Source organism: Pan paniscus, chromosome 3, assembly GCF_029289425.2.
Source record: "Pan paniscus chromosome 3, NHGRI_mPanPan1-v2.0_pri, whole genome shotgun sequence".
NCBI classification, from domain to species: Eukaryota; Metazoa; Chordata; class Mammalia; order Primates; family Hominidae; genus Pan; species Pan paniscus.
The window spans coordinates 38,013,884-38,039,126 of NC_073252.2; the positions used below are offsets into that span (position 1 = coordinate 38,013,884).

Sequence of the window (25,243 nt, forward strand, 5' to 3'; positions counted from 1 at the left end):
CTTCCTTCGGCCTGGCCGGCATGTGGCACGTTCAGAGTTAGGCCGGGAAAGCTTGTCCCCGGACGAAACCAGCCATCCGGCCGGCCGGACTGCAAGTTCGGAGTAGAGGAGCGAGCCAGGGTGGTGTAAGCGCGGCCAGACCCTGGACGCTGTCTAGTTGAGGGGCGCACACCTTACTGTCACTCCGACCGCTGGCTCGTCGTCGGTAGTCGGCTGTGCATCCCCATGGACCCAGAATCGCTCCGTCCCGCGTATTCCTTTGGCCGCTGAGACCTTTGCAGAGCAGCGTTCTGGTCCGGTCCTCCCATCCCGAGGGCTTGGTTACAAACGTGGGTTGTCCTCCCGGGTGGGCCCGCCTGGCTTCAGGAGTCCCCCTTAGAACTTTGACTGCCAGGGAGGCACACTTGGGACACAGCACGGTTTTCTCTCTCTTCATTCCGTTTCTTAGAATCAGGAACCCAGCTCTGGACATCACTCCCTCTCCTCTCTAAACTTGCGTCTCGCCCTTTCGACCTGTTCTGCTTGCTGTTAGGTTTTCTCGGAATGTCCCTCGCTGCTCTCCTGCTGAACTTGTTTCTCCCGTTGTGACTCATATTTTGTGCCTGAACTTAAATGTGGCTTACGTAGAGAGTCCTTCCTTGGCTCCGAAGCGTTAAATTATTTATCCCTAATATTCACTCTAAACGGTCTGTTGTTTTCCTTTATAGCTCTTACTACAAATGGTAAAAACAAAAAACTCCAAAAACACTTGTTTGTAGGTTTGTTTAATGTCTGTCTCCAGGGCCGACTTCAGGGGCGAGAGACCCCTGCAGTCTCACAGGACTCGCGTTCCTCGAAGGGCCCACTGTTGTTTTAATGTCCTGCTATCCTGTCTTGAAAGTCTTAATGGTAAAACAAGAGGTCACCCACTTTCATTGTGCACTGGACCTCCATAAATTATGTGGCCAGGCCTCTCTATTCTCACTACCTTGGTTTGTAGTGCCTGGCATAGGCATAGTGCATGACACATAGTAGGTCACTGAAATACTTGAATGAACAAAGCAGATTACAAGGTCAGTAGGGGTCAGGTCTTTGTCTTTATTTACCATTCTCTGGCCCCTACAAATAAAATGTCAGCAAATCCCATTTCCAGGATGCTATTGGCAACTCCTTGGGGGCGTTTTTCTTTTCCTGGGAAGATAACCTTGTGATTCTCAAGGGAAGAAAAATGTTTCCATTTCTGATAACTTGTAGCTTGCAGAGTACAGAATTCTTTTGAAGTCAGAGTTCATAATGCACTTTCTCTAAGAAGAAGAAGAAAACAATCTAATTTCTACACAGTGTTGCATCTGTGTATAGAAAAATTGTATTTCTCTGGGTAGAGATGAGATGTCCTTTTTTTTTTTTTTTAATCACTTCTCATGTTCTATCCTCTGTTAATTTCTTCTTTGCTTTGAGACTGGCACCTGAGAAGAAGCCCATTCATTCTCCAGTGAACCTCCCACCAGCTAAAAGCATTGCAGCCCTCTAGTCAGACTACCCCCGGCGATTGGCAAGGCGCCCTGGCAGGTGCCCTCTGTCTTTCCACCGTGCCTTCATCCCTGCTCTTTTCTCTGCTGTCAGTTTTGGTCACTGCCAGGGCTGATTCTGATCCTGCTGTACTCTTGACTTGTCATTCTTACCTGTCTGTCTCCTTTGTTTCTCTCAGGCTACTTGGTCTTTCATAGATATCAAAGACCAATTAAGATTTTCCAGACCTACACTATGAACAAAGGAGGATCACTCGATATTGAGTGTGGCAGTGAAGTCCGTGTTTTCTGATTCACTCCACTAATATTTATTGAGGCTCTTTTATGAGCCTCTTTTATGTACCTGATCTGAGCCTTTCTTTGGGGCACCTGACAATCTGATAGGTAAGACTGTGTTCTGTAATTAGCATCTGCTGTTTTTCACCAAAAAAGATGGGGTTTACTTGATTCCCATTGAATCTGCCACAATCTGGAAATGTGGGCTTAATTCCAGAAAGCCAAGGTTTTATTGCAGTAGTATTTCAAAGTTTAATTAAATGGCCACGTCCTGTGTGAGTGCTCATCTAAATGAATAATGACCGTAAAACAGGAATATAAAGTCCTTCCTCTGTTGTTTTCCTGAATTCATAACTTAAAAGTCTCATATGAAATTAATGTGATTGTCATTATTTTTCTCCAACCATAACATTTTCTGCAACTACCATACAAAAAAAAAAATAGGGCAATGTATAATGAACTTAAATGAATCATGTTAGCGTCTATTTGAAGCAGTTAATGTTATAGAAAAGGCACTAGATTAATGTTTATCTTGCAATTTAAGCAAGTCGCCCAATCTCTGAGGCTTCCCCATCTATAAAATTGGGTTTCTGTTATTTGTCTACTTCTTGGAGATGTTACAATATTCAAACTTGACCAGGTATGTGAATGCCTGGTATGAATTATAAAACATTACAAAAGGAAGGTTTTGACTTAAGTTGTGTAATCTATCACTCTGGAAAATTTGAGGGCATTAGGGAAAAAAATGGACATTTAATCACAACTAAATGCCAGATAGAGAAAGATATTTTACATTAATTTGAAGTAAACCACCTTAAAACCTTAAAAATCGTGTAAGGGAGGTTCTAGATTATTCCCATTTTGCAAATAGGGAAACAGAATTTGAGAACTGAAATAATCTGCACAAGCACCTAGAGTTGGCAAGTGGTATTCTGGGATTCCATTCTGGGGGTTAGACTCATATGCTAAAATCTCTACTTCCATTTCTCCAAAAGTGCTTACCTTGACAGGAAAGAAAAGAACACTTACATTATAATGTCAAACTGACTTCATATTTCAGATTTCAAAAGCATCAGAAAATTGAAAGTTCTACATATATATATACATATATATATTTTTTCTATAGATTAGAATGATTGTGAGTTTTTTTACATTTCTGATTTTTCATTCACTTGTCTGGCTGTGTCTATACATTTTTGTTTTTCAGAATTCCTTAACTTTGGAGGCAGTGAAACGACTAATAGCAGAAGGTAATAAAGAAGAACTACGAAAATGTTTTGGGGCCCGAATGGAGTTTGGGACAGCTGGCCTCCGAGCTGCTATGGGACCTGGAATTTCTCGTATGAATGACTTGACCATCATCCAGACTACACAGGTACCATGTTTTTTATAATTCTTAGTAACTCAATGTATCCCCTAGCTCATTTTCTATTTAACAGACCTAATTTATTCTAATTATAGACATGTCTTATCAGCTTGGCTAGACACAGGAAGTCACCACCATTTACTCCATAAAGTAAGGCTTGCACAGTAGGTCGAAGTAGCACTTATTCAGGACTCATATAGCCATCCATCCATTCATTCATTCATTCATTTAACACACTTATTGAGTACCTACCATGTGCCAGCATTGGGGATATAAGAATGACTCGAACAAACAGATTCTCTCATGGAGCTTTCATTCCAGTATAAATGCACCAACTAAGCTGACAACTTTTAAGGTCCTGTAATTTTTGCCATGATTACATAGCAAGTGCTAAAAAGCTTTTCTAACTGCCGGAATTACCAAGAGCCTATTCTCCTTTGTTTTATAGTATGGATTGAGTCTGTCTTAATTTGTGAATATTTTTGTCAGAATCTAGACCCAGCTTTTAGGAAGGAGATAATTTGACAAAACAGAAGTGCTTCTACTGGGTATTGGCAGTACTGTTTATGAGGGAAATGAAATAGAACAGATTATTCACATCAGTATTTCTTCACCTTAGACCTGTTGATGATGAATGTCACTTTAATTGTGGGAAAAGAAAGGCTAGAAAAAATTGCCTAATAGTGATTACATGTGCCTCACGTATACATCCCAGTGTAAAAGGCAGAGCTGGGCATGTTGTAACAAAACTCCAACAAGGGAAGCTTATCTAAGGGTATAGAATTACCACAGGGACCAGGCGCGATGGCTCACACCTGTAACCCCAGCACTTTGGGAGGCTGAGCCAGGCAGATCGCTTGAGCCTAGGAGTTCATGACCAGCCTGAGCAACATGGTGAAACCCTGTCTCTACCAAAAATACAAAAATTAGCCAGGCGTGGTGGTGTGCACCTGTAATTCCAGCTTCTTGGGAGGCTGAGACAGAAGGATTGTTTGAACCCGGAAGGCAAGGTCGTAGTGAGCCGACATTGTGCCACTGGACTCCAGCCTGGGCAACAGAGCAAGACCCTGTCTCAAAAAAAAAAAAAAAAAAGAATTGCCATGGGAACTCCTGGTCACAAATTGTTATTAAGCAATAGGGCTCCCTGAGATGCTGGAGGAAAGACTTAGAATGGGGTAAGTATGGGAATCCTGTTTGGTTCATGGATAACATAGGAACTGTGCTGCTGAATAAGGTTGCCTTCTGTACCAGTTACTAGGGCTATGTAACAAATCATTGAAAACATAATGGTTTAAAACAACAACCACATTTATTTTGCTCACAAATCTGCAATTTTGGTAGAACTCAGTGGGGACAGCTTGTCTCTGCTCCACTCAGCACCATCTGGGCCAGTTTGGAGGTTGGAATCATTTGAAGGCACCTTCATTCACACGTCTGAAATTATTACTGGCTATTGGCTGGGATCTTAGCTGGGGTTGGAACCCCTTCATGTGGCCTGGACTTCCTTATAACATGGTGGTTGGCTTTCAGTGAAGTATCCAGAGAGGGAGAGAGAGAATGTGCCAATTGGAAGCTGTGCTGACTTTTATGACGTAGCTTTGAAAGTCACACAGTGTCACTTCTACCGTATTCGGTTTGTTAAAAGTGAGTCAATAAGGCTGTCTCATATTCAAGGAGAGGGCACATAGATACCCACTTCTCATTAAAGGAGCATTAATGTCACATTGTAAGAGGAACATGTGAGATGGCTTATATTACTGGGGCCATCTTTGGACAATCCAGTTGGTTACACCTGCCATTGGGCCTAATTGTTAGGGGTTTCTAAGGGATTCTAGATTAACCTAGAGCTTTTTCCCCTGTATTTTTCTATATCTAGTTTCTGAGAATAATGAAATGTATTCCCATTAAGGACTATCTTACCCATTTTTATCCTAGAATTCATCTCCTCTGGGGGTAAACCCTGTGGTAAACATAGATGATCAATATTCTAAAGGTCATGTAATTCAACCAGACACCCCTTGGGATAACTTTCTCCATGACCCCACCACTCTGAAGTGCTCATTCAGCCTATTCTTGGATACTTGTAATAGGAGACAGAGATGCGAAGAGTTAAGAAAGTTTTATCTGAGCAGCAAGTATATCTTTAAAATCTTAGGAGTGGATTCAAAATTAGAGGCAAGAGGATTCCCAGAACAAACAACCCAGGTTTCTACCCAGTCTTGGGTAGTGTTCCCTGGCAGAATGCTGATATGCAAATATATTTGTCACTTTTCACTGATCAGACTTTCATGGTGGCATAGGTGCCCTTCCTGCTGGTCTCTGGGTGTGGAGCCTCATTCTGAGGTACCCCAAAGTTTGCCTGGTTCATTTAAGAAGCAGATGTATGTGATTCAAAAATATGTCAAAGGAAACAGGACAGAGACTGGAGGAAACTTTTGTATTGTTTGCCTCATTGATAGAGGTTATAATTTCCTCCTGCCAATTAATTTATGCTTTATTTATGTTCTATTTTGGGTTTTGTGTTCATAGATTATTTAATTTAGCCATAGCATACCAGTGATGGGAAACTCACTGTCCTCTGAAAGAGGCCATTCTATCTTTGGACCATTCTCATTAAAAGATGGTTTCATTATTTTAAGCCAAAATCTGCCTTTCTGTAGACTTTACATATTGGTCTTAGTTCTACTTTTTGAAGGTCATACACATAAACTTGCTTCTTATGTTTTATAATAACATTTTATTTCTGGAAACCTCCCTCTTCCCCCACTGAGTCTTTCATCTAGAATAAGAATTCCCTTTTCCCTTGGCCATTCTTTCAGGTCCTCATCCTCAGCAGGCCTCCGAGATTTTTAGAGAATCTGGAGATGTGAATGCTTTTTTGCCCCATGGAGCATTGGGGCCACAGCTCAAGGGTTGAGCAGGAAGAGGGGTACTGTCACTGTTGTAAGTCTTGAAGTATCAGGCATCTGGGTACCTTCTGGGGAACCCACAAAACCAATACACATGGCCTTATTTCCTTGTATCACTCAGCCTCAGAAGATAATCCCAGTGCAATGTATTTGTCAAGGAAAAGCTAAAGGCATTCTAAATTAGCTTTGCTCTCGCAACAAGACTGTGATGTATCCCCTCCTACCCAAAATAAAAATTATGGCTTGGACATAGTGGCTCATGCCTGTAATCCGAGCACTTTGGGAGGCCAAGGCAGGAGGATTGCTTGAGCCCACGAGATTGAAACCAGCCTGGGCAATATGGCAAGAACCCATCTCTACAAAAATTGTTTTTTAAAAATTAGCCAGACATGGTAGCATGTGCCTGTAGTCCCAGCACCTCAGGAGGCTGAGGTGAGAGGATTACTTGAGCCTGAGAGATTGAGGCTGCAGTGAACCATGATCGTGTCACTGCACTCCAGCATGGGAGAGAGTGAGACCCCATCTCAAAAGAAAAAGAGTTATGTATATTTTAATAAGACTTCCTTTAGCAAAAGTGAAATAAATAATATAAAATGAATCATTATTTTTGCCCAGTCAACCAGAGTTCTCTTTGTTTTATATGGCTTTGAAGGAAAATAACAACAAAAATAATGCTTAAAACAGCAAACACTTAATATAGTACTTAGTTGGTGTTGAATTCTCAGCACTTTGCATGTTTTCATTCATTTACTCCTTATGAGGTAGGTATTATTGTTATTCCTGTTTTACAGAAGAGGAAACTAAGGCACCAAGAAATTAAGGAACTTGTCATTTGCTTGTAGGTGGCAGCGTGGAGTACAAATTCTCAGATTGTGCTTCTAGAGTATGTGCTTTTAAGCCCTACACTGAACTACCTCTCACCAGCCCTGGATACAAATCCAGGCTCTGCTACTCGAATATCTGAAACTGTCACTGTGCCTCTCTGAGGCTTATTTTACCCATCTATAAAATGGGTTTTCTGGTCAGGTGCAGTGGCCCACATCTGTAATCCCAGCATTTTGGGAGGTCAAGACAGGAGGATTATTTGACAGTAGTTCAAGACCAACCTGGGCAACATTGCAAGACCCTATCTCTACAAAAAATTTTTAAAAATTAGTTGGGCCTGGTAGCATGCACCTGTGGTCCTAGCTTCTCAGGAGGCTGAGGTAGGGGGGGATTGCTTAAACCCAGGAATTCAAGGTTGCAGTGAACTATGATTGTGCCATTGCAACTCCAGCCTAGGCAACAGAGCAAGACCCTGTCTCTGGAAAAAAAAAAAAATTTCCTAACAAAGTTGATCTGAGGTTAGAGATAACAGCTACTAAGTGATCAATGACTAACACAGTGCCCAATACAAAAACATAGATAATAAACAAAGCTGTTATTTTATTATTGTTCAGTTTGCTTCCTTACTGAGATGAATTTTTCCCTCTCTCCCATAGTGTTCTTGAAATTTGAGAAAACTTAATTTTTGGCTAATTTTTCTATATGGTATATATAAAAATATGTTAAAACATACTTTTTAAATCTATGGTGTATTTGTAGGGATTTTGCAGATACCTGGAAAAACAGTTCAGTGACTTAAAGCAGAAAGGCATCGTGATCAGCTTTGACGCCCGAGCTCATCCATCCAGTGGGGGTAGCAGCAGAAGGTATTTAAACATTTTTACAAAATGATGTTTTTATAATTTATTTTGCAGTTTTATTTTAATCACCATCTCGATAACTTGACTTTAATATATTCATTAGCCTCATTGCTTAACTGTAAAAACAATGGGTAAATTCTCTTGGCAACTTTTAAAGATTCTGGTTTTACATTAGGTTAAGGAAATAAAATTATTTAGACAATTTAGAATGTAATACCTAGCTAAATGAAAGAAATTTCTTAAACTGGCAATATTATTTCTCCCTCTCATTTGCCTTTTTATACATAATTTTTACCCTGCTATTCTTAGACCTCACGACCCCCTTCCCTCTCTTGAACGCCCACGTCAAGCTGCATTTCTGAAACATTCTCAAACCAGTGGGACTCTCTTATGTAGCTGAAGGCATATGATGCTGATGGTAACAATGATAATAGTAATACCAGCAATCATTTGAGTGCTGATTATGAACCAGACACTTATGTATTTACTCATTCTATCCTCACAGCAACGTGTAAGGTATGTACTTTTATCTCTTTACCCTGAGATTATAATGTGAAAGGAGTCGCCGCAATTTAAGCCTAAGGACACTAGTACCAGGGGTCAGCAAACTTTTTCTCTAAAGGGCAAATAGTGGATATCATACACATTGCATATCACATGATTCCCATCACCACTACTCACCTCTCCCATGAAGCAGAGAAACATCCATCGACAGTGCATAAACACAGGAGCATGGCAGTGTTCCAGTAAAACTTTACTTACAAAATGGGCTGTAGTTACCAACCCCTGCCCGTAACCATGTTACATAACCCTCTTTTTTACTTGAACACTTCCTCTGTTATGATGAATTTTTAATCATTCTAGAGTATCAGTATTAGTAGTAGCTTAGAATCATACATAATGAATATTAATGAAAAGTCTTATTAGCTTTACAGAGCTGGATGAGTTTATAGAGTCCTATCTTTGCCCATCAGGAGCTTCCAATCTAAGACAGAAGCACTCGTGGGGACAAACGTGTGGCCGTGAGGAAGGGTGCATAGCCGGGGAAAATCACCAGGTGGCATCAGCCCCAGGTTCAACTCAGGAGGGCATAAGATTTTTAGTCTTTAGCTTTGCAGCTCAAAAATGTGATTTTTGTCAATAAAGCAAGAGAAAAGTTATAGCTCTGGGGGATAGATGCACATGAACTACGTTCACAAGAGAATGATGTGGTAGAAACCAGCATATCAGCTTGTCATTTACAGTTAGTGGATGTACAGTTAGAACTAAATCGTGACCATGTTCCTCTGCCGCCCCAGGGCAAGTCAGATCCTTTGCTCAGAGCATGCACAGTGCACGTATGTGGCTAAATCTGTCTGCTGAGCTGCGTAAATTTCTTCATTTTGGGCTGACTGCCCTGCTTCTGGTTGATACAACCTTCAGAGATATGTTAACATTATCAATTAAGGTACAGATTTTTTTGCCCTGGCCTTGGAGCCATATCATTTCCTTAAAGTGAGTGATGTTACTGATTTAAGCTTATGGTTCAAGTCTCAGAGTTTGATGGGATGGGATGGAGTGGAACTCAAAGCTACTCTCTATCACCTGTAACGCGTGAGACATTTAGAGATCATAATGTAAGTGTTTAACCAACACATGGTAAAATATTCATGATGAGTGAATGGAATCTTCGTAAGGAGTTGGAAACTATTGCAGTTTCTGAATTTCGCCCAAGGAGATGTTTATCCTTTAATCTTCCAATTTTAAATATCTGGTGGGGAACGTAAGCAGTAACTGTTAAGTATATGCAGAGAACGCATTGCATTTTTTTGTGCACATTTGTAACAGAGAGAGAGAGTGGAGATCTGCTCTTTGTGCCCCAGCCAGCCTTCAGAATAGTGTCGGCGAAGCTAGTGCTCAAGAAGTATTTGGGGAGAGTAAGAATGATCTGGTTGTTTAACTCACAGGGGTGGTTTAATGTTGTTCATTCTAAGTAAATCGCTCATTTATTTGTGGTAACGTATTTTACACCAGCTTGAAGGAAGATTTGATGCCATTTTCTGTGTCTTGCCCTAAGCAAGTTTCTGTGGAAGTTGAGAAAAATGTCAAAGAATTAAGTTTTCTTTCAAAGGCTGATTGGAACCAAGATGTATATATGTGTATGGGGGTGTGTGTGTGTGTGTGTGTGTGTATGTGTGTATGTGTATACACACATGTGTACTCCAGGATGTCTTTATATTTCAAATAAAGCAATCTCTAATCAAATTCCAGTCTGTGTGGTGTACGCTGGATTGTGATAGGCTTAGAGGCTTAGGCTGGGATTTTCAGCCTCTGCACTGTTGACATGTGACTGCACAGTGGCTGGATGATCTTTTGTTGTGGTTGTAGGGTACATTGTAAGGTGTTCAGCAGCACCCCTGACCTCTCCCTACTAGCTGCCAGTAGCAACTCTCTCCATTTCCCAGCATGACAAGCAAAAATGTTTCGAGACATTTCAGATGCCTGGAAGGAGAAGGTGCAGACTTGCCCTGGCTGAGAACCACTGAGATAGACAGAGAGCTGAAAGGCCAGGAAGCAGCCTGGCTCTGCCACTAAGTGGCTGTTAGAACCGGGGAAAGGGGCCTGGCCTTTCTTGTCTTTAGTGCCATTTCTATAAAACAAAAGAGTGAAATGAGATGACTCCTGAGAGTCCTCCAGCTTTACTGTCCCATGCCAGGGTAAAGATTATAATAAATGCTGTCCTTGATCTGGATGCTGCATTCACCCTAAAGAACATTCAGCATTCATTTCCTTCTTTCCATCACTCACAGTCCTGATCACTCAACTCTCCTTTTCTTCCCTGTCACTCTGCATTCTCAGGTTTGCCCGACTTGCTGCAACCACATTTATCAGTCAGGGGATTCCTGTGTACCTCTTTTCTGATATAACGCCAACCCCCTTTGTGGTAAGTAGCCATTTCCTGTCATAATTTCCTGTCACATGATCAGGGATGGGACTTGGCTGAATTTTATAGTCTTTAGGGCTATTGGGATTGGACTGTTTGAATGACAGAGGAGTTCCTTGGCATGTATGAGGCATTTCCTTCTCTCCTGGAATGTTTCTCCCACATCTTAGTAATATTTCTCTGGTATTCAACTTTTGATTCATTGGAATTGGTTTTTTTAAATTACAGTTTTCCTTTTGTTTGCATTCTAAGGGTATTCGAGAGAGTCAGCAAATTTTTTTTTTGAGACAGAGGCTCGCTCTGTTGCCCAGGCTGGAGTGCAATGGTACGATCTTGGCTCGCTGACCTCTGTGTCCCGGGTTCAAGCAATTCTACTACCTCAGCCTCCCAAGTAGCTGGTATTACAGGTGCCTGCCATCACTCCCAGCTAATTTTTGCATTTTTAGTAGCGACGAGGTTTCACCACGTTGGCCACGCTAGTCTCGAACTCCTGGCCTCAGGTGATCCACCCAGCTTGGCCTCCCGAAGTGCTGGGATTACAGGCGTGAGCCACCACGCCCGGCCTTTTCTCTGTTTTTAAATTTGGTTTGTAGTTCTTTTTCTCAGCTATCACAATTAGGAAACTTCTTGTGTCGAAATCTGAATTCACCTCAAACCCTGTCTTGTCATGAATATTTTTGACAAGCTGGCACACCCCTGTTTTATACAAATGTTTTATTCTAAATACTATTCATGGCTAGTACAGAGAGCATGCTCGGCATATTTGAGTAAGACTTTTATCAAATCCTTTATGTAGCACAATCTAAAGAAGAAGACAGTAGGGACTATGACAGTTGTTGCTTTGACACAGACAAAACTTTTAAGAGCTGGGCCAGATGCTGAGAATATGTTTTGGAAAATGTGATTTGGATGCAGTTAGTCACATCTAGTAGAAATGAGACTGTATCGCTACAGAAGGAGGTTCCAATTCATTTTGTGTTTGCCGGCTCTAGTGCACAGGTAGATGCAGCACCCCTGGGCTGTAAATAACCTGCTAGACACTCTATTCACATCTAAATGTAGTTCGAGTTTCATTGTTTGATGGAAAAATTGTCATGTATTCAAGCATCCTAATTACCTTATTACCTTCTGTACTAAGTGTTAATAGCTATTAATTTTATGTCAGACATGAATTGAACCAGTGTGTCATGATCCTCTGCCCACACTGAGGAGTCGTCCTCCCCTTTTCTTTGGCCCAGAACACCTGAGAGATGTGACATAACTTCCAGGGTGTTCAATGACTGCAGTGATTCTTGGTGAAAGGGTGGAGGGGACGGACAATTTAAATCTCAGGTTGCCTGTGTGTAATCAATGTCATTTGCCGCAGTAGGGGGAATAATCCAACCCCTTCTCCCATTTTGGGAAGTAGTAGAGATGGGAGCTAAGTTGAAATATAAATATTTAACCCTGGAGTGAGAGATAAATGAGGAACCTGTAAGAGCATTCTCCATTCCCTCAACTTTTTTTTTTTTTTTTTTTTTTTGAGACAGAGTTTCGCTCTTGTCTCCCAGGCTGGAGTGCAATGGCAGGATCTTGGCTCACTGCAACCTCCGCCTCCCAGGTTCAAGTGATTCTTCTGCCTCAGCCTCCCAAGTAGCTGAGATTACAGGCGCCCATGCCTGGCTAATTTTTTTGTATTTTTAGTAGAGACAGGGTTTCACCATGTTGGCCCGGCTGGTCTTGAACTCCTGACCTCAAGTGATCCACCTGTCTTGGCCTCTCAAAGTGGTGGGATTACAGGTGTGAGACACCACCCCCGGCCCCTCAGTGTTTTCCTCAATGTTTTCCTTAAAAGCAAATGAGAAAGGAGGAGAGGGAGAAGCAGTTGGAGGGAGTAAACTGAATCCACAAACTTCTGTCTCAGTTAGAAGCATTGAAAGCATTGGAATGGAGGCTTAGACCATCATTGTGTTTGAAGAATTTTCTAGCTCTACCAAGTAGAAGATGGAATGAGAAGGCACTGAGGAAATTACTCACCTTTCTTATTAGGAAATACATCCTGGAATTATGAGCAGCCAGTTAATTCTAAGGGTAATTGCATACTGCTGGGGTGTGGCTCAAAAATATTATGCTATTTATATATTATGTTTATTAAAAGGGAGCAAGTTGGCATGAACAGTATAAAATAGACATTTTAAGGATATCTGGTTATTTTTGTTAAAAACTGTTTGTTCTTGTTTCCTGCTATGTTACAGCCCTTCACAGTATCACATTTGAAACTTTGTGCTGGAATCATGATAACTGCATCTCACAATCCAAAACAGGATAATGGTTATAAGGTATTTTCCTTTTTCTACTCCACACGTACGTCCTTCTGTAGGAATCCTGTATCTGTAATTTTTGGGACCATAGGTAATAGGTGCCTTATTTCCATTAACTATAAACCTTCTGAATGTGTTCCTGGGTCCTCCAGGTCTATTGGGATAATGGAGCTCAGATCATTTCTCCTCACGATAAAGGGATTTCTCAAGCTATTGAAGAAAATCTAGAACCGTGGCCTCAAGCTTGGGACGATTCTTTAATTGATAGCAGTCCACTTCTTCACAATCCGAGTGCTTCCATCAATAATGACTACTTTGAAGACCTTAAAAAGTACTGTTTCCACAGGTAAACGAATTGTGTCTTCACTGACCTTAAGTGAGTTAATGTGATTCAGCCAAATTCTATCAGTGTTCGTGAAGTTTTTCTCTTTAATTTGTTCATGTACTACAGCTGCATCTGATTTTATTTTATTTTATTTACTTATTTTGAGACAGGGTCTCACTGTGTCACCCAGGCTGGAGTGCAGTGGCACGATTTGGCTCACTACAACCTCTGCCTTCTGGGTTCAAGCGATTCTTGTGCCTCAGCCTCCCAAGTAGCTGGTATTACAGGCGTGAGCCACTGCACCCAGCTAATTTTTTTGTATTTTTAGTAGAGACAAGGTGTTGGCATGTTGGCCAGGCTAGTCTTGAACTCCTGGCCTCAAATGATCCACCAGCCTTGGCCTCCCAGAGTGCTGGGATTACAGGTATGAGCCACCACGCCCACCCAGCTGCATCTGATTTTAGAGGCTGTAGATCAAGCCTTGGCAAACTTTTCTTAAAGGGACAGATAGTAAATATTTTTGGCTTTGAGGTCCACACAGACTCTTTCTCAGCTACTCAACTCTGCTGTTTTAGTACAAAAGCCATCATAGATGAAATGTCGGCGAAGGAGTGCAGACAGAAGTGGGTGGCTTGCCCATAGGCCATAGTTTGCTGACCTGTTATAGATTCCATACATGTATGTGATTCATACATATTCATACATGTAAGTGTGTGTGTGTGTATATATATATATATATGTATGTTTTTAAAACTTGCTCAAAAGTCTTGAATAGCAAACACTGGTATTTTTCTATCTTTCCAAAAATTTTCTGTGCATATGCAAGCGTATATATATATATATGTGTGTGTGTGTTTGTATATGTATAATATACTTCAAAACCATAAATAGGAATATGTGTGTGTGTGTGTGTGTGTGTGTGTGTGTGTGTGTGTGTGTGTGGTTTGTTCTATGCGCTTTTCCCCCCAATTAATTTGTCATGGACACCTTCCTATGTTAGTCCCTATTAGTCCTGACTTTCTGTCTTAAAGGCTGCTGCACCAGTGTATTTAACTCAGTGGCACAGACTCAGTCCTTACCATCAGGTAGGAAGAGGTGTAGCAGAGTGACAGTAGTGTCTGCTTGAGTATGCTGTAGGTCCCACCCCTCCTGATTGTCCCCCTAGCAAGAAACCACTGATTCAAAGAAACTGAACTTGTAGGTTTGTCTTTGATACTGTATTTGTTGGATCAGCTGATGGTGCCCACTCCAGTGCAGAGTATGAAAGCCCAGTCCTGCCTGAAGGGAGCAGCCACGCCAGCTGAGTGTTGTCCACATGAAAATATAGGTCCCAGTTGCCAGATCATCTGAGTTCTCCTCTTCCCAAAATAACTGGAAACCTGGATTTTGTGTGTGAAATCTCCTAATTCCTACGTGTTGGACCATTTTTTCCAGTGGTGTGTAGTCCAGACAAAATACGTCTGTGAACTTTCCCTCTGCCCCTCTGATTTAACTTCACGAAGAATGAGGCATTTCTGCTTTTCCACTCCAGGTAGCTTGGGAGTTAACCCTCCTTGTGCACAGTTGCTTGAGTATGTGTGTGGGTGTGTGCGCACGTGCATGCACGTGCATGTGTGTGCGCATGTGTATCCGTAAGGTAACTTTCTGGCATCAAAATTGTATGTGCATTCACAAAGTTGATAGTGCTTAGCAAATTGACCTCCAAAAATATACCAGTTGGTGCTCCCACCAACAGTAGATGTTGACAGCATATGATACCTACATTTCCTCCTGCTCTGTGATCCAATTTCTCATTTTTCCTGATTTGCTAGTTGAAAGTAATAGCTCACTTTTATTTGTATTCTTTAATTAACCTATATTTTCTATGTGTTTGTTCACCTTTTATATTTATAAACATCTTTGTTTATAATATATATACATATATACATATATATACATATATGCATATAAAATGTATATATAATATATATTTTTTAGATGTTTTCTCTTCTGTTGTCTTTGGAATTTTTTATTGAAACTGTTTGCTGAACTGTTTAAAAATCTGTATAATATTTATTAGTCTTATTTTATAGCTTCTGGGTTTTATGTCATGCTTAGGAAGACATGCTCTATAACAAAATTATTAAAGTAATGCAAAAAATTTCCCTTGTTCTTTCTCTAGAACTTTCATGTTTGTGTTTTATAATATTTAAATCTTTTGTTTCATTAGTGATTTTTAATTTTATATGGGGCATGAAGTAGGAAAGCAGATTAGGTTTTTTCTAAAAGTTTGCAGTTGTACCAACATCAATGGAAGAATCTTTCTTTTTTTTTTTTTTTTTTTTGACTAATTGGAAAGTCACCTTTATGCAACAATTTCTAACATTAATCAAGTGCTTATTATATATCAGATAACTGCTGGAGGCCCTTCACATGTCATTTTTTTTCTTTTTTTTGAGACAGGGTCTCACATTGTCACCCAGGCTGCAGTGCAGTGGCATGATCTTGGCTCACTGCGGCCTTGACCTCTCAGGTTCAGGGAATGCTCCCGCCTCAGCCCTCTGAGTAGCTGGGACTGCAGGTGTGCACCACCATGCTCTGCTAATTTTTTGTATTTTTTTGTAGAGATAGGGTTTCACCATGTTGCCCAGGCTGGTCTCATATTCCTGAGCTCAAGCAATCCACCCACCTCGCCTCCCAAAGTGCTAGGATTAGAGGAGTGAGCCACTGTGCCCGGTCAACATGTAATTTCATTTAATCCTCAGAGTAATGCCAGTAAACTCTGGTATATTATCATGCATGTTATAGATGAAAAAACTACAAGGAAGAGTGGTTAATAGCCAGCAGTAACACAGCTTATAGATGGCAAAGCTCCAGGATTTAAATTCAGAGTCTGACTCCAGAGCGTGTTAACCACTCAGCATTATTACTTCTGTGTTCATCTCCCATTTCAAATTAGATCAACTTCTGAACTCTCTATTCTGTTCCTTTAATCTGCCTTTTTATATCTAGTACCAAGCTGTTTTAATTACTATAGGTTTATTATGTATTTTAAAATCCAAGAGAGTTGTTTTTCCAGAATTTTCTTCCCTAATCTTACATATTTATTTTCCCAGATGCATTTTATTTTCAGGGTATGCTTGTTTTAAACCACAATTCTCTTAGATAAGACCTTGTTAATTTATTCATTCCCAAAAGAAATGGATAATAACCTAAGATTCCAGCCATCAGAGCACTGGAAGTTTTTAAAGCCTTTTATTTTTCTGTAACTTCTCCTGTTAATTTTGGTATCTGTTGTTAGTCTGTATAAAGTCCCTAAGTCATGGCATGGTATCAAACAGGATTGTTACTCGGCAAACAAAAAGTTTTATTTATTTATTATTATTATTATTATTATTTTTCCTGACACGGAGTTTCGCTCTTGTTGCCCAGGTTGGAGTGCAGTGGCACAATCTCGGCTCACTGCAACCTCCGCCTCCCAGGTTCAAGCGATTCTCTTGCCTCAGCCTCCCGAGTATCTGGGATTACAGGCATGCACCACCATGCCCAGCTAATTTTGTATTTTTAGTAGAGATGGGGTTTCTCTGTGTTGGTCAGGCTGGTTTTGAACTCCTGACCTCAGGTGATCCACCTGCCTCGGCCTCCCAAAGTAAAAGTTTTATTTGTTATATCTTTATGTATGGGATAACCCAACACATTTTGTTAAAAAGGACATTTTGAAAATCATTTCTGAAGCTGATAAAAGACATTTGGGAACCTGTGGCTTTGGGGATGTGTGGGTGTGTGGAGCCCTGGAACTGTCCCGGGCTGGCTGTAGCACTGCCAGGGCACCTGTCAGGCCAGCAGTGAGTCTCGTGTGGGAACATGAGCTTGGGGTTCTTCTTTGTATCTCACTCTAGATGGGATGCATAAAACAAAACCTGAAATAATCAGATTTGCTGAAAATAACTACAGAGTAGAATTTAAAACTTGAGTATGTTGAGGGAAGGAATATATATATCTGGGAGAGAATGGATACGTTTTGTTTTTCTGAAATGGAATTAGAAAGATGTTCAGTTGTCTTGTGCATTCTTGCAAACCTTGCAGTTTTGAGAGCCCTGTTTCTGCCTTGTATCATTTTCCACTGTGTATCTGATTCTAGGAGCGTGAACAGGGAGACGAAGGTGAAGTTTGTGCACACCTCTGTCCATGGTGTGGCTCATAGCTTTGTGCAGTCAGCTTTCAAGGCTTTTGACCTTGTTCCTCCTGAGGCTGTTCCTGAACAGAAAGATCCGGATCCTGAGTTTCCAACAGTGAAATACCCGAATCCTGAAGAGGGGAAAGGTGTCTTGGTAACCTAACTTTTTTTTAAATTATGAAATCTGCTTTTATATTCAAAACTATTAACTGTCAAGTAAAATACATTTTTATGTGTTTTCATTGTGCTGAAGAAAAACTAATTTCAGCATGGAAATATGTATATATGGCTGGGTGCAGCGTCTCATGTCTGTAATCCCAGCACTTTGGGAGACCAAGGCAGGCAGATCACTTGAGGTCAGGTGTTCGAGAACAGCCTGGCCAACATGGCAAAACCCTGTCTCTACTAAAAATACAAAAATTAGCTGGGTGTGGTGGTACATGCCTGTAATCCCAGCCACTTGGGAGGCTGAGGCACTAGAATTGTTTGAACCTGAGAGATGGAGGTTGCAGTGAGCTGAGATTGCACCACTGCACTCCAGCCTGGGTGACAGGGTGACAGAGCGAGACTCCGTCTCAAAAAAAAAAAAAAACAAGAAGTATGTATATTTGTTAGTCATTAATTTCTTAAAGGATCTTTCAAATTAAACACCCTAGGATCAGGATATGAGAACTGAGCTCTAAATGGTGCTTCAAATTCAGTTAATTTAATTTAATTTAATTTGCCGAAAAGAAGCAGTAATAGAGTGAAATTTTATGAGGTTATGATTTTTATTTCTTGTCATTTTTCTGATATGAAGTGTTGCTTACATTATGGTTTCTGTAACATTTTTAAAGGTTGGGGTAGCAGTGGCATTCAGAGAATCAGTTTATTTTGTTTTATTTGTGAGGCTGATCACACAGCAATGCCCCGGAATACCAGTCCAACCACAGACCTACTGGCGCATGCGCAGCAGGCACACTGGTAGGCTTGGGTCACACACCGATGCTCCCATTATCTGACCTCTGACTTAGGAAGATACTATTTGACCAACGAAGACCAGCTGCAGCTTTTGTTTGCTAAATTTCACTTCTGGAGCTGGTCTTGGTTGGTCCTATATTATCTTTCTAAGAGGGGAAAGACCTCTTGAGTTCTTAAGGAACTGAATGTTTTTAAAGACTACCATATGCTCGATTCTTGATTAAATAATCTTTTATTTTCATATTCTTCTTCAGACTTTGTCTTTTGCTTTGGCTGACAAAACCAAGGCCAGAATTGTTTTAGCTAATGACCCGGATGCTGATAGACTTGCTGTGGCAGAAAAGCAAGACAGGTAAAATTAATTGTGATTACCTATATTATAGAACACATAAAGGATGATCTCTTCATTGGTAAAATGTTTCTGGGGAGACGGGACCTATTTGGAAACATTTCCCATTTATTTTGCAAATGATCATTTCGCTGAACCTCCTGTAGAGTCTTCTAATGGAGAGCAAGATAGAGATCTAGTGTGGGGGGAGGTTACGTGATTGGCAAGCATAATGCAGAGTAAATCAACCCAGTATATATTTCAAATTGAAACTCCTATTTGGGAACTTCTCATTTTGTAATTGATTTTTTTATAAGTAATGTCTCAGTGTCTAATGAGGGTAAAGCACTTTGGTGCTAGCTGTATGCTTCAGTATTTGCTGAGGGGTTTAGGAGGGAGCAGTACCTTCAAGGAGATGCTGAATGTAGTTTGGACAGACCAGGGAGGAATTCCTGTGGGGTATCGGCACAGTGTTTAAGACAAGTCTGACCAGAGAGTTTGTACAAAGGAGAAGTAAGTACGTGGGGTTAAAGTTGAAAGGTAGGCAGGGCCCAAGCAATTCTGGGCATCAGGTAGCCTGTGTGATGTTTTGGGGGCAGGAGGGTGCTGCTGCTGAAATGGTAGGGTTTTCAGATTGTGATAAAACAGGTTCCATTTTATATCAGTGTTGAGAAAGTTAAGCTAAGATGATACGTCCTGATAGGTGAGATTTACTTCTAGCCATCTGGACTGCCAAGAGAAGCAGAAATCGCACATCTTTTCTCTGATGTTCTGACCATTTAGGACCGAGCTTGATCTTACGGGGTACTGAGCTGTCCCCTCTCAGAATCAGCAATACTGACCAGTCCAGAAATTGAGATAGCAAAACTTACTCTAAATATGGGGGAACTTGCCAGCATATTTGTTATATTTAAAACCAAAGGCTTTGCCAAAGATTAATATAGAGCCATTGTGTGTCATGTGTGACATACTTATTTTATACAGTCTTCAAAGACAGGATGTCTGTTCAGGCAAACTGGCTGATATATATGGTAGCTGCTCAGATGTTTGTAAAATGGCAGTTAAATTTCTGACCAGTTATTTAAAGATGATGAATAACAAGAACAGCCTTGCAGAAAATACTTAGAGGCTTTGTTTGCTAAATTGTTTTATCCCCATGACACTTTAGAGTCTTCCTTAAGATTATGGAAATGAATGGTTGTTGTTGTTTTTTTTTCTTTCAGTGGTGAATGGAGGGTATTTTCAGGCAATGAGTTGGGGGCCCTCCTGGGCTGGTGGCTTTTTACATCTTGGAAAGAGAAGAACCAGGATCGCAGTGCTCTCAAAGACACGTACATGTTGTCCAGCACTGTCTCCTCCAAAATCTTGCGGGCCATTGCCTTAAAGGAAGGTTTTCATTTTGAGGTAGGGTGTTTCTGGGACTCACTCATTTTCCTTTCATCTGCTCTGTAGAAGATCTAAGGCATGTCTTTCTCTTTTGGATTATCCCTTTAGGAAACATTAACTGGCTTTAAGTGGATGGGAAACAGAGCCAAACAGCTAATAGACCAGGGGAAAACTGTCTTATTTGCATTTGAAGAAGCTATTGGTAAGAAGTGATCATGAACATTAAGGAATTGGTTGCAAGGCAAAAGGAAAAGGTTTGGATTGGGATTCAAAGATCCACAGTGAAACACGGTTTATTTTGCTTCTCTAGCACTCAGGTTGAATGTCGAACTGTCCTACTCCAAAATTGACATCTCAGATGATTTACAGCAAAAAGGAATGTCTTAAAAACAACCAAGTCATTCATGTCAGAATCCTTTGCCTGGATGACTGAAAACAGTGATATTGTATGCTTGGCTGCCGGTACATGTATTTTGGGAGTTGTGATGTTTCCTCCACTGTGGTGGTTAATATCCAGGCCTAAACTCTGTGGTATTTAATGTCCATCCTCCTCCAGAAGTGCTAATGAGGATCTATGCTACGGTCTAGCCAGAGGAAAGGAGAAGGAAGGCATGGTTTGCTGCTGTCATCAGAATGATACTCACCCAAAAGGATGACCCAGGTCCAGCCAGAATGACAGAAAAACCCTTGTCCTAAACTGTCAATATAAATGAACAGAAAGGAGAACTAGCTATAGAAATTTGAAACTCACATTGTACCAAACGCTTTTAGCTATTAATTTAGTAAAAACTATTATGCATTAGATTTATTTATATTCATTTGTATATTCTCTGCAACACTAACACATGATTTAACTAATCAAAGCATAATCGCTCAGATTCTGCTCTTTTATTGTCAGATTTGGCAGACTTGTCTTTCCGTAGCTTTTTATTTTAAGAAAGATTTTCTTTCATTTATCAAGTATTAATTGCGTGTCTATTACTCAGTGACTCTAAAAGAAATGGATGGCACTGACCTTAGCCTACAGCAGCTTAGATAGATTTAGTTAAGTAATCACACACAAGAGTATAGGCCAGATTTCAAAATGAATAATGTAACTAACAAATACTATTGGGATTCGGAGAAGAAAGAGATATGTATTGACTAGGACAATTAGAAACAATTTCATGAGCTGGAAGGAGTTCCATGACTCTAATGATTGAGCACCATGTGGCCAGGAGGGAAAATCTTACAGGTTCTTCAGCAAATACTTTTTGAAGGCCTGCTATGGGCTAGGCACTGGGCTAAATTCCTAAACAGAAGGTATTAATGAGAAACATGCATACACGCAACACTATACAACCTCTAATATGCAATAGCCAGGATTCATACTCATATGTGGTTTGACACAGTATTGTATAGATGTATGTATGACATGTGTTTCTGCAGGATACATGTGCTGCCCTTTTGTTCTGGACAAAGATGGAGTCAGTGCCGCTGTCATAAGTGCAGAGTTGGCTAGCTTCCTAGCAACCAAGAATTTGTCTTTGTCTCAGCAACTAAAGGCCATTTATGTGGAGTAAGTTGTTATTGACTCTGTTGGATTGAAATAATATTTTGAAATGTTCTATTATATACTTATGCATCAGATACTAATATCCTTTCTAATGCTCTTATTTTGGTGATGAATTCTATTTCTTATAAAAATTAAATAAGGCTGGGCACAGTGGCTCATGCCTGTAATCCCAGCACTTTGGGAGGCTGAGGCGGGTGGATCACCTGAGGTCAGGAGTTTGAGACCAGCCTGGCCAACACGGTGAAACCCCGTCTCTGCTAAACATACAAAAATTAGCTGGTTATGGTGGTGGGCACCTGTAATCCCAGCTACTCAGGAGGCTGAGGCAGGAGAATTGCTTGAACCTGGGAGGCAGAGGTTGCAGTGAGCCAAGATCGCGCCATTGCACTCCAGCCTGGGCGACAAGAGCTAAACTCTGTCTCAAAAAAAATAAAAAATAAAAAATAAAAAACTAAAGAGATCACCTTTTCCTTTTGATACTTAACAACTTAGTAATTACTATTCCTGATCGCATTAATTCTTAACAAATGACAACATGAAAGAATGTGATTTTAAGTGTCCAATATCAAAAAAAAATTGAATGCCTTCATAATACATCTATTCATTTTTTGTAGCAATTACTCAACTCTGCCTTGCCTGTGTAGTGCGTAAACATCCAAAGATAATACAGAAAGTGATGCGTGTGACCTGGCTCTCTGTGCAAATGCAGGCGGAAGACCAGGCAGTCATTTGGTGATCCCTGGGGTAGATTGTTGGACCTCTTTTTTTTTTTTTTTTTTTTTTGAGACGGGGTCTTGCTCTGTCACCAGGCTGGAGTGCAGTGGCATGATCTCGGCTTACTGCAACCTCTGCCTCCTGGGTTCAAGCAATTCTCCTACCTCAGCCTCCCGGGTAGCTGGGATTATAGGTGTCTCCATACCTGGCTAATTTTTGTATTTTTAGTAGAGTTGGAGGTTTCACCATATTGGCCAGGCTGTTCTCAAACTCCTAACCTCAGGTGATCCGCCCATCTTGGCCTCCCAAAGTGCTGGGATTAGAGGCGTGAGCCACTGTGCCTGGCCTGGACCTCTGTTTTAATGGTCTTTTAAAAATTATTCCTTTGGCGTCAGTTATGGCTATTACATTTATTTTATTGTTTATTTTATTTTGTTTTATTTTTTGAGATGGAGTCTCTCGTTGCCCAGGCTAGAGTGCAATGGCACAATCTTGGCTCACTGAATCCTCCACCTCCTGGCTTCAAGCGATTCTCCTGCTGCAGCCTCTGGAGTAGCTGGGACTACAGGTGCCTGTCACCATACCCGGCTAATTTTTGTATTTTTAGTAAAGACGAGGTTTCTCCATGTTGGCCAGGCTGGTCTCAAACTCCTGACCTCAGGTGATCTTCCCGCCTCGGCCTCACAAAGTGCTGGGATTACAGGCATGACCCACCACACCCAGCCGTATTTATTTTAGAATACACTGGTTGGTACATGTTCTGTGTCCACCCAACAAAATTATTTGTTCCTCATGTGCATGAATTTGTATTTGTTTGATAGGTATGGCTACCATATTACTAAAGCTTCCTATTTTATCTGCCATGATCAAGACACCATTAAGAAATTATTTGAAAACCTCAGAAACTACGATGGAAAAAATAATTATCCAAAAGCTTGTGGCAAATTTGAAATTTCTGCCATTAGGGACCTTACAACTGGCTATGATGATAGCCAACCTGATAAAAAAGCTGTAAGTAATGTCTTCTCTTTTCAACTAACCTCTTTTATATTTACCTTTTAAAATAATTTGAATAAATTATTTAACCATACAATTAATTGAAGCTGATTTTAGGCACTTAGGCGTGATTATAAATAAGCTATAAAAAATATATGGAAGTCGGATGTGGTGGCTCATGCCTGTAATTCCAGCACTTTGGGAGGTTGAGGTGGGCAAATCACTTGAGATCAGGAGTTCGAGACCAGCCTGGCCAACATGGCAAAACCCGGTCTCTATTAAAAAATACAAAAATTAGCCAGGCGTGGTAAGTTCTACTAGGCTGGGAGCAGTGGCTCACACCTGTAATCCCAGCACTTTGGGAGGCCGAGGCAGGTGGATCACTTGAGGTCAGGAGTTCAAGACCAGCCTGGCCAACATGGTGAAACCCCATCTCTACTAAAAATACAAAAATTAGCCAGGTGTAGTGGCTCATACCTATAATCCCAGCTACTCAGGAGGGTGAAGCAGGAGAACTGCTTGAACCCGGGAGGCAGAAGTTGCAGTGAGCTGAGATTGCACCACTACACTCTAGCCTGGGTGACAGAGCAAGACTTCATCTCAAAAAAAAAAAAAAAAAAAGAGGAACTAGTCATCAAAGCCTGTGTGGTCATTTCGCACCTTAGGCAATAAGTGATCAGAAGTGTGGAACCTGTCTGTGGACACAGAGCTTAGTTGGTGGTGGTCCAGGGAGAATCTGGGTTTTCTGTCTCAGGACCCAGCATTCTCTCCCTGTCAGGAGTTCTCACACTTGCAGGAGCATCAGTAACCAAGAAGGCTGGGGAAACAGAGTGCTGGAGCCCACACCTGGACTTTCCGATTCAGTAGGTCTGGGGTAGGAGCCAAAAATGTTCATTTCTAACAAGGTCCCAGGTGGTACTGATGCAACTGGTCCTCACTTTGAGAACCACTGTTTGTTTTCTAGTTAGTTTACTCTGTTCTCTGAGTGTATGGGAGCTGTTGGCTGTAAAGTGTGAGTTTGCATTCTTTACACCAAGCAGATCTTTCACTGGAGACAAAAGAAGACACAAAGGTAGCAGAAGAGTGTTGCTTTCTATGTCAGGGGGTTGGGGGAGGAAAGTTAAGAATATCCTTATGAGATGTTAGGCACGTTCTTTGATATTTACTTTGTTCTATTTTTCATTTTCATCTGCACACAGCATATTTTTAAAATAGAAATAGTATGAAAACGCTTATGATGAAACGTGGCAGTCCCACCCCTGCCACCTCATTGCCATGCCACCAAGACTAGATTTGTAAATCATGTGCTCATATAGTGATGTTTGATATACCAGTTTTACAATTTGTTGACTTTCTATTTTTGAGATAAATATTTAGTTCTTACGCTTTCTACATTCAATAATTCTCTTCTCCCCATCCTCACAGTACGTTTATGCCACAGCTTTTGGTTAAATCAGATTCCGTGCTTTTATTATTATGACTAGTAACCGCTGTTGCCTGCTAGCTAAGTAGTGTATTTTGATTAGGTTTCCCTAATTTGTGTAGAGAATTGTATTTCCTGTACCTTTTGTTTGTTTGTTTTCTTTTTTTTTTTTTTTGGAGACAGGGTCTTGCTGTGTGACTTAGTCACTTAGGCTGGAGTGAATGGCATGATCACAGCTCCCTGTAGCTTTCACCTCCCAGGCTCAAGTGATCCTCCCACCTCACCCTCCTGAGTAGCTAGGACCAAGGGTATGCCATCATGCCCAGCTCTTTTTTTTTTTTTTTTTTTTTGGAGGGACGAGTCTCTCCCTAGGTTTCCCAGGCAGGTCTCAAGTGATCCTCCTGCCTTAGCCTCCCAAAGTACTGGGATTACA

At 40.9% G+C, this 25,243-nt stretch overlaps 1 protein-coding gene across 1 annotated transcript in view; it reads left to right on the top strand.

The window, feature by feature from the left end:
• The window catches only part of PGM2 (phosphoglucomutase 2), a 38,006-nt gene that overhangs the window by 2,028 nt on the left and 10,735 nt on the right, over positions 1–25,243 (top strand). Inside the window, exons 2-12 of the mRNA XM_003832156.5 lie at positions 2,992–3,159; positions 7,644–7,750; positions 10,583–10,667; positions 12,902–12,985; positions 13,120–13,313; positions 17,413–17,602; positions 18,663–18,760; positions 19,960–20,140; positions 20,231–20,324; positions 21,551–21,680; positions 23,213–23,402. Coding sequence (XP_003832204.1) covers positions 2,992–3,159; positions 7,644–7,750; positions 10,583–10,667; positions 12,902–12,985; positions 13,120–13,313; positions 17,413–17,602; positions 18,663–18,760; positions 19,960–20,140; positions 20,231–20,324; positions 21,551–21,680; positions 23,213–23,402 — 1,521 coding nt within the window. The remainder of the gene's footprint in view (positions 1–2,991; positions 3,160–7,643; positions 7,751–10,582; positions 10,668–12,901; positions 12,986–13,119; positions 13,314–17,412; positions 17,603–18,662; positions 18,761–19,959; positions 20,141–20,230; positions 20,325–21,550; positions 21,681–23,212; positions 23,403–25,243) is intronic.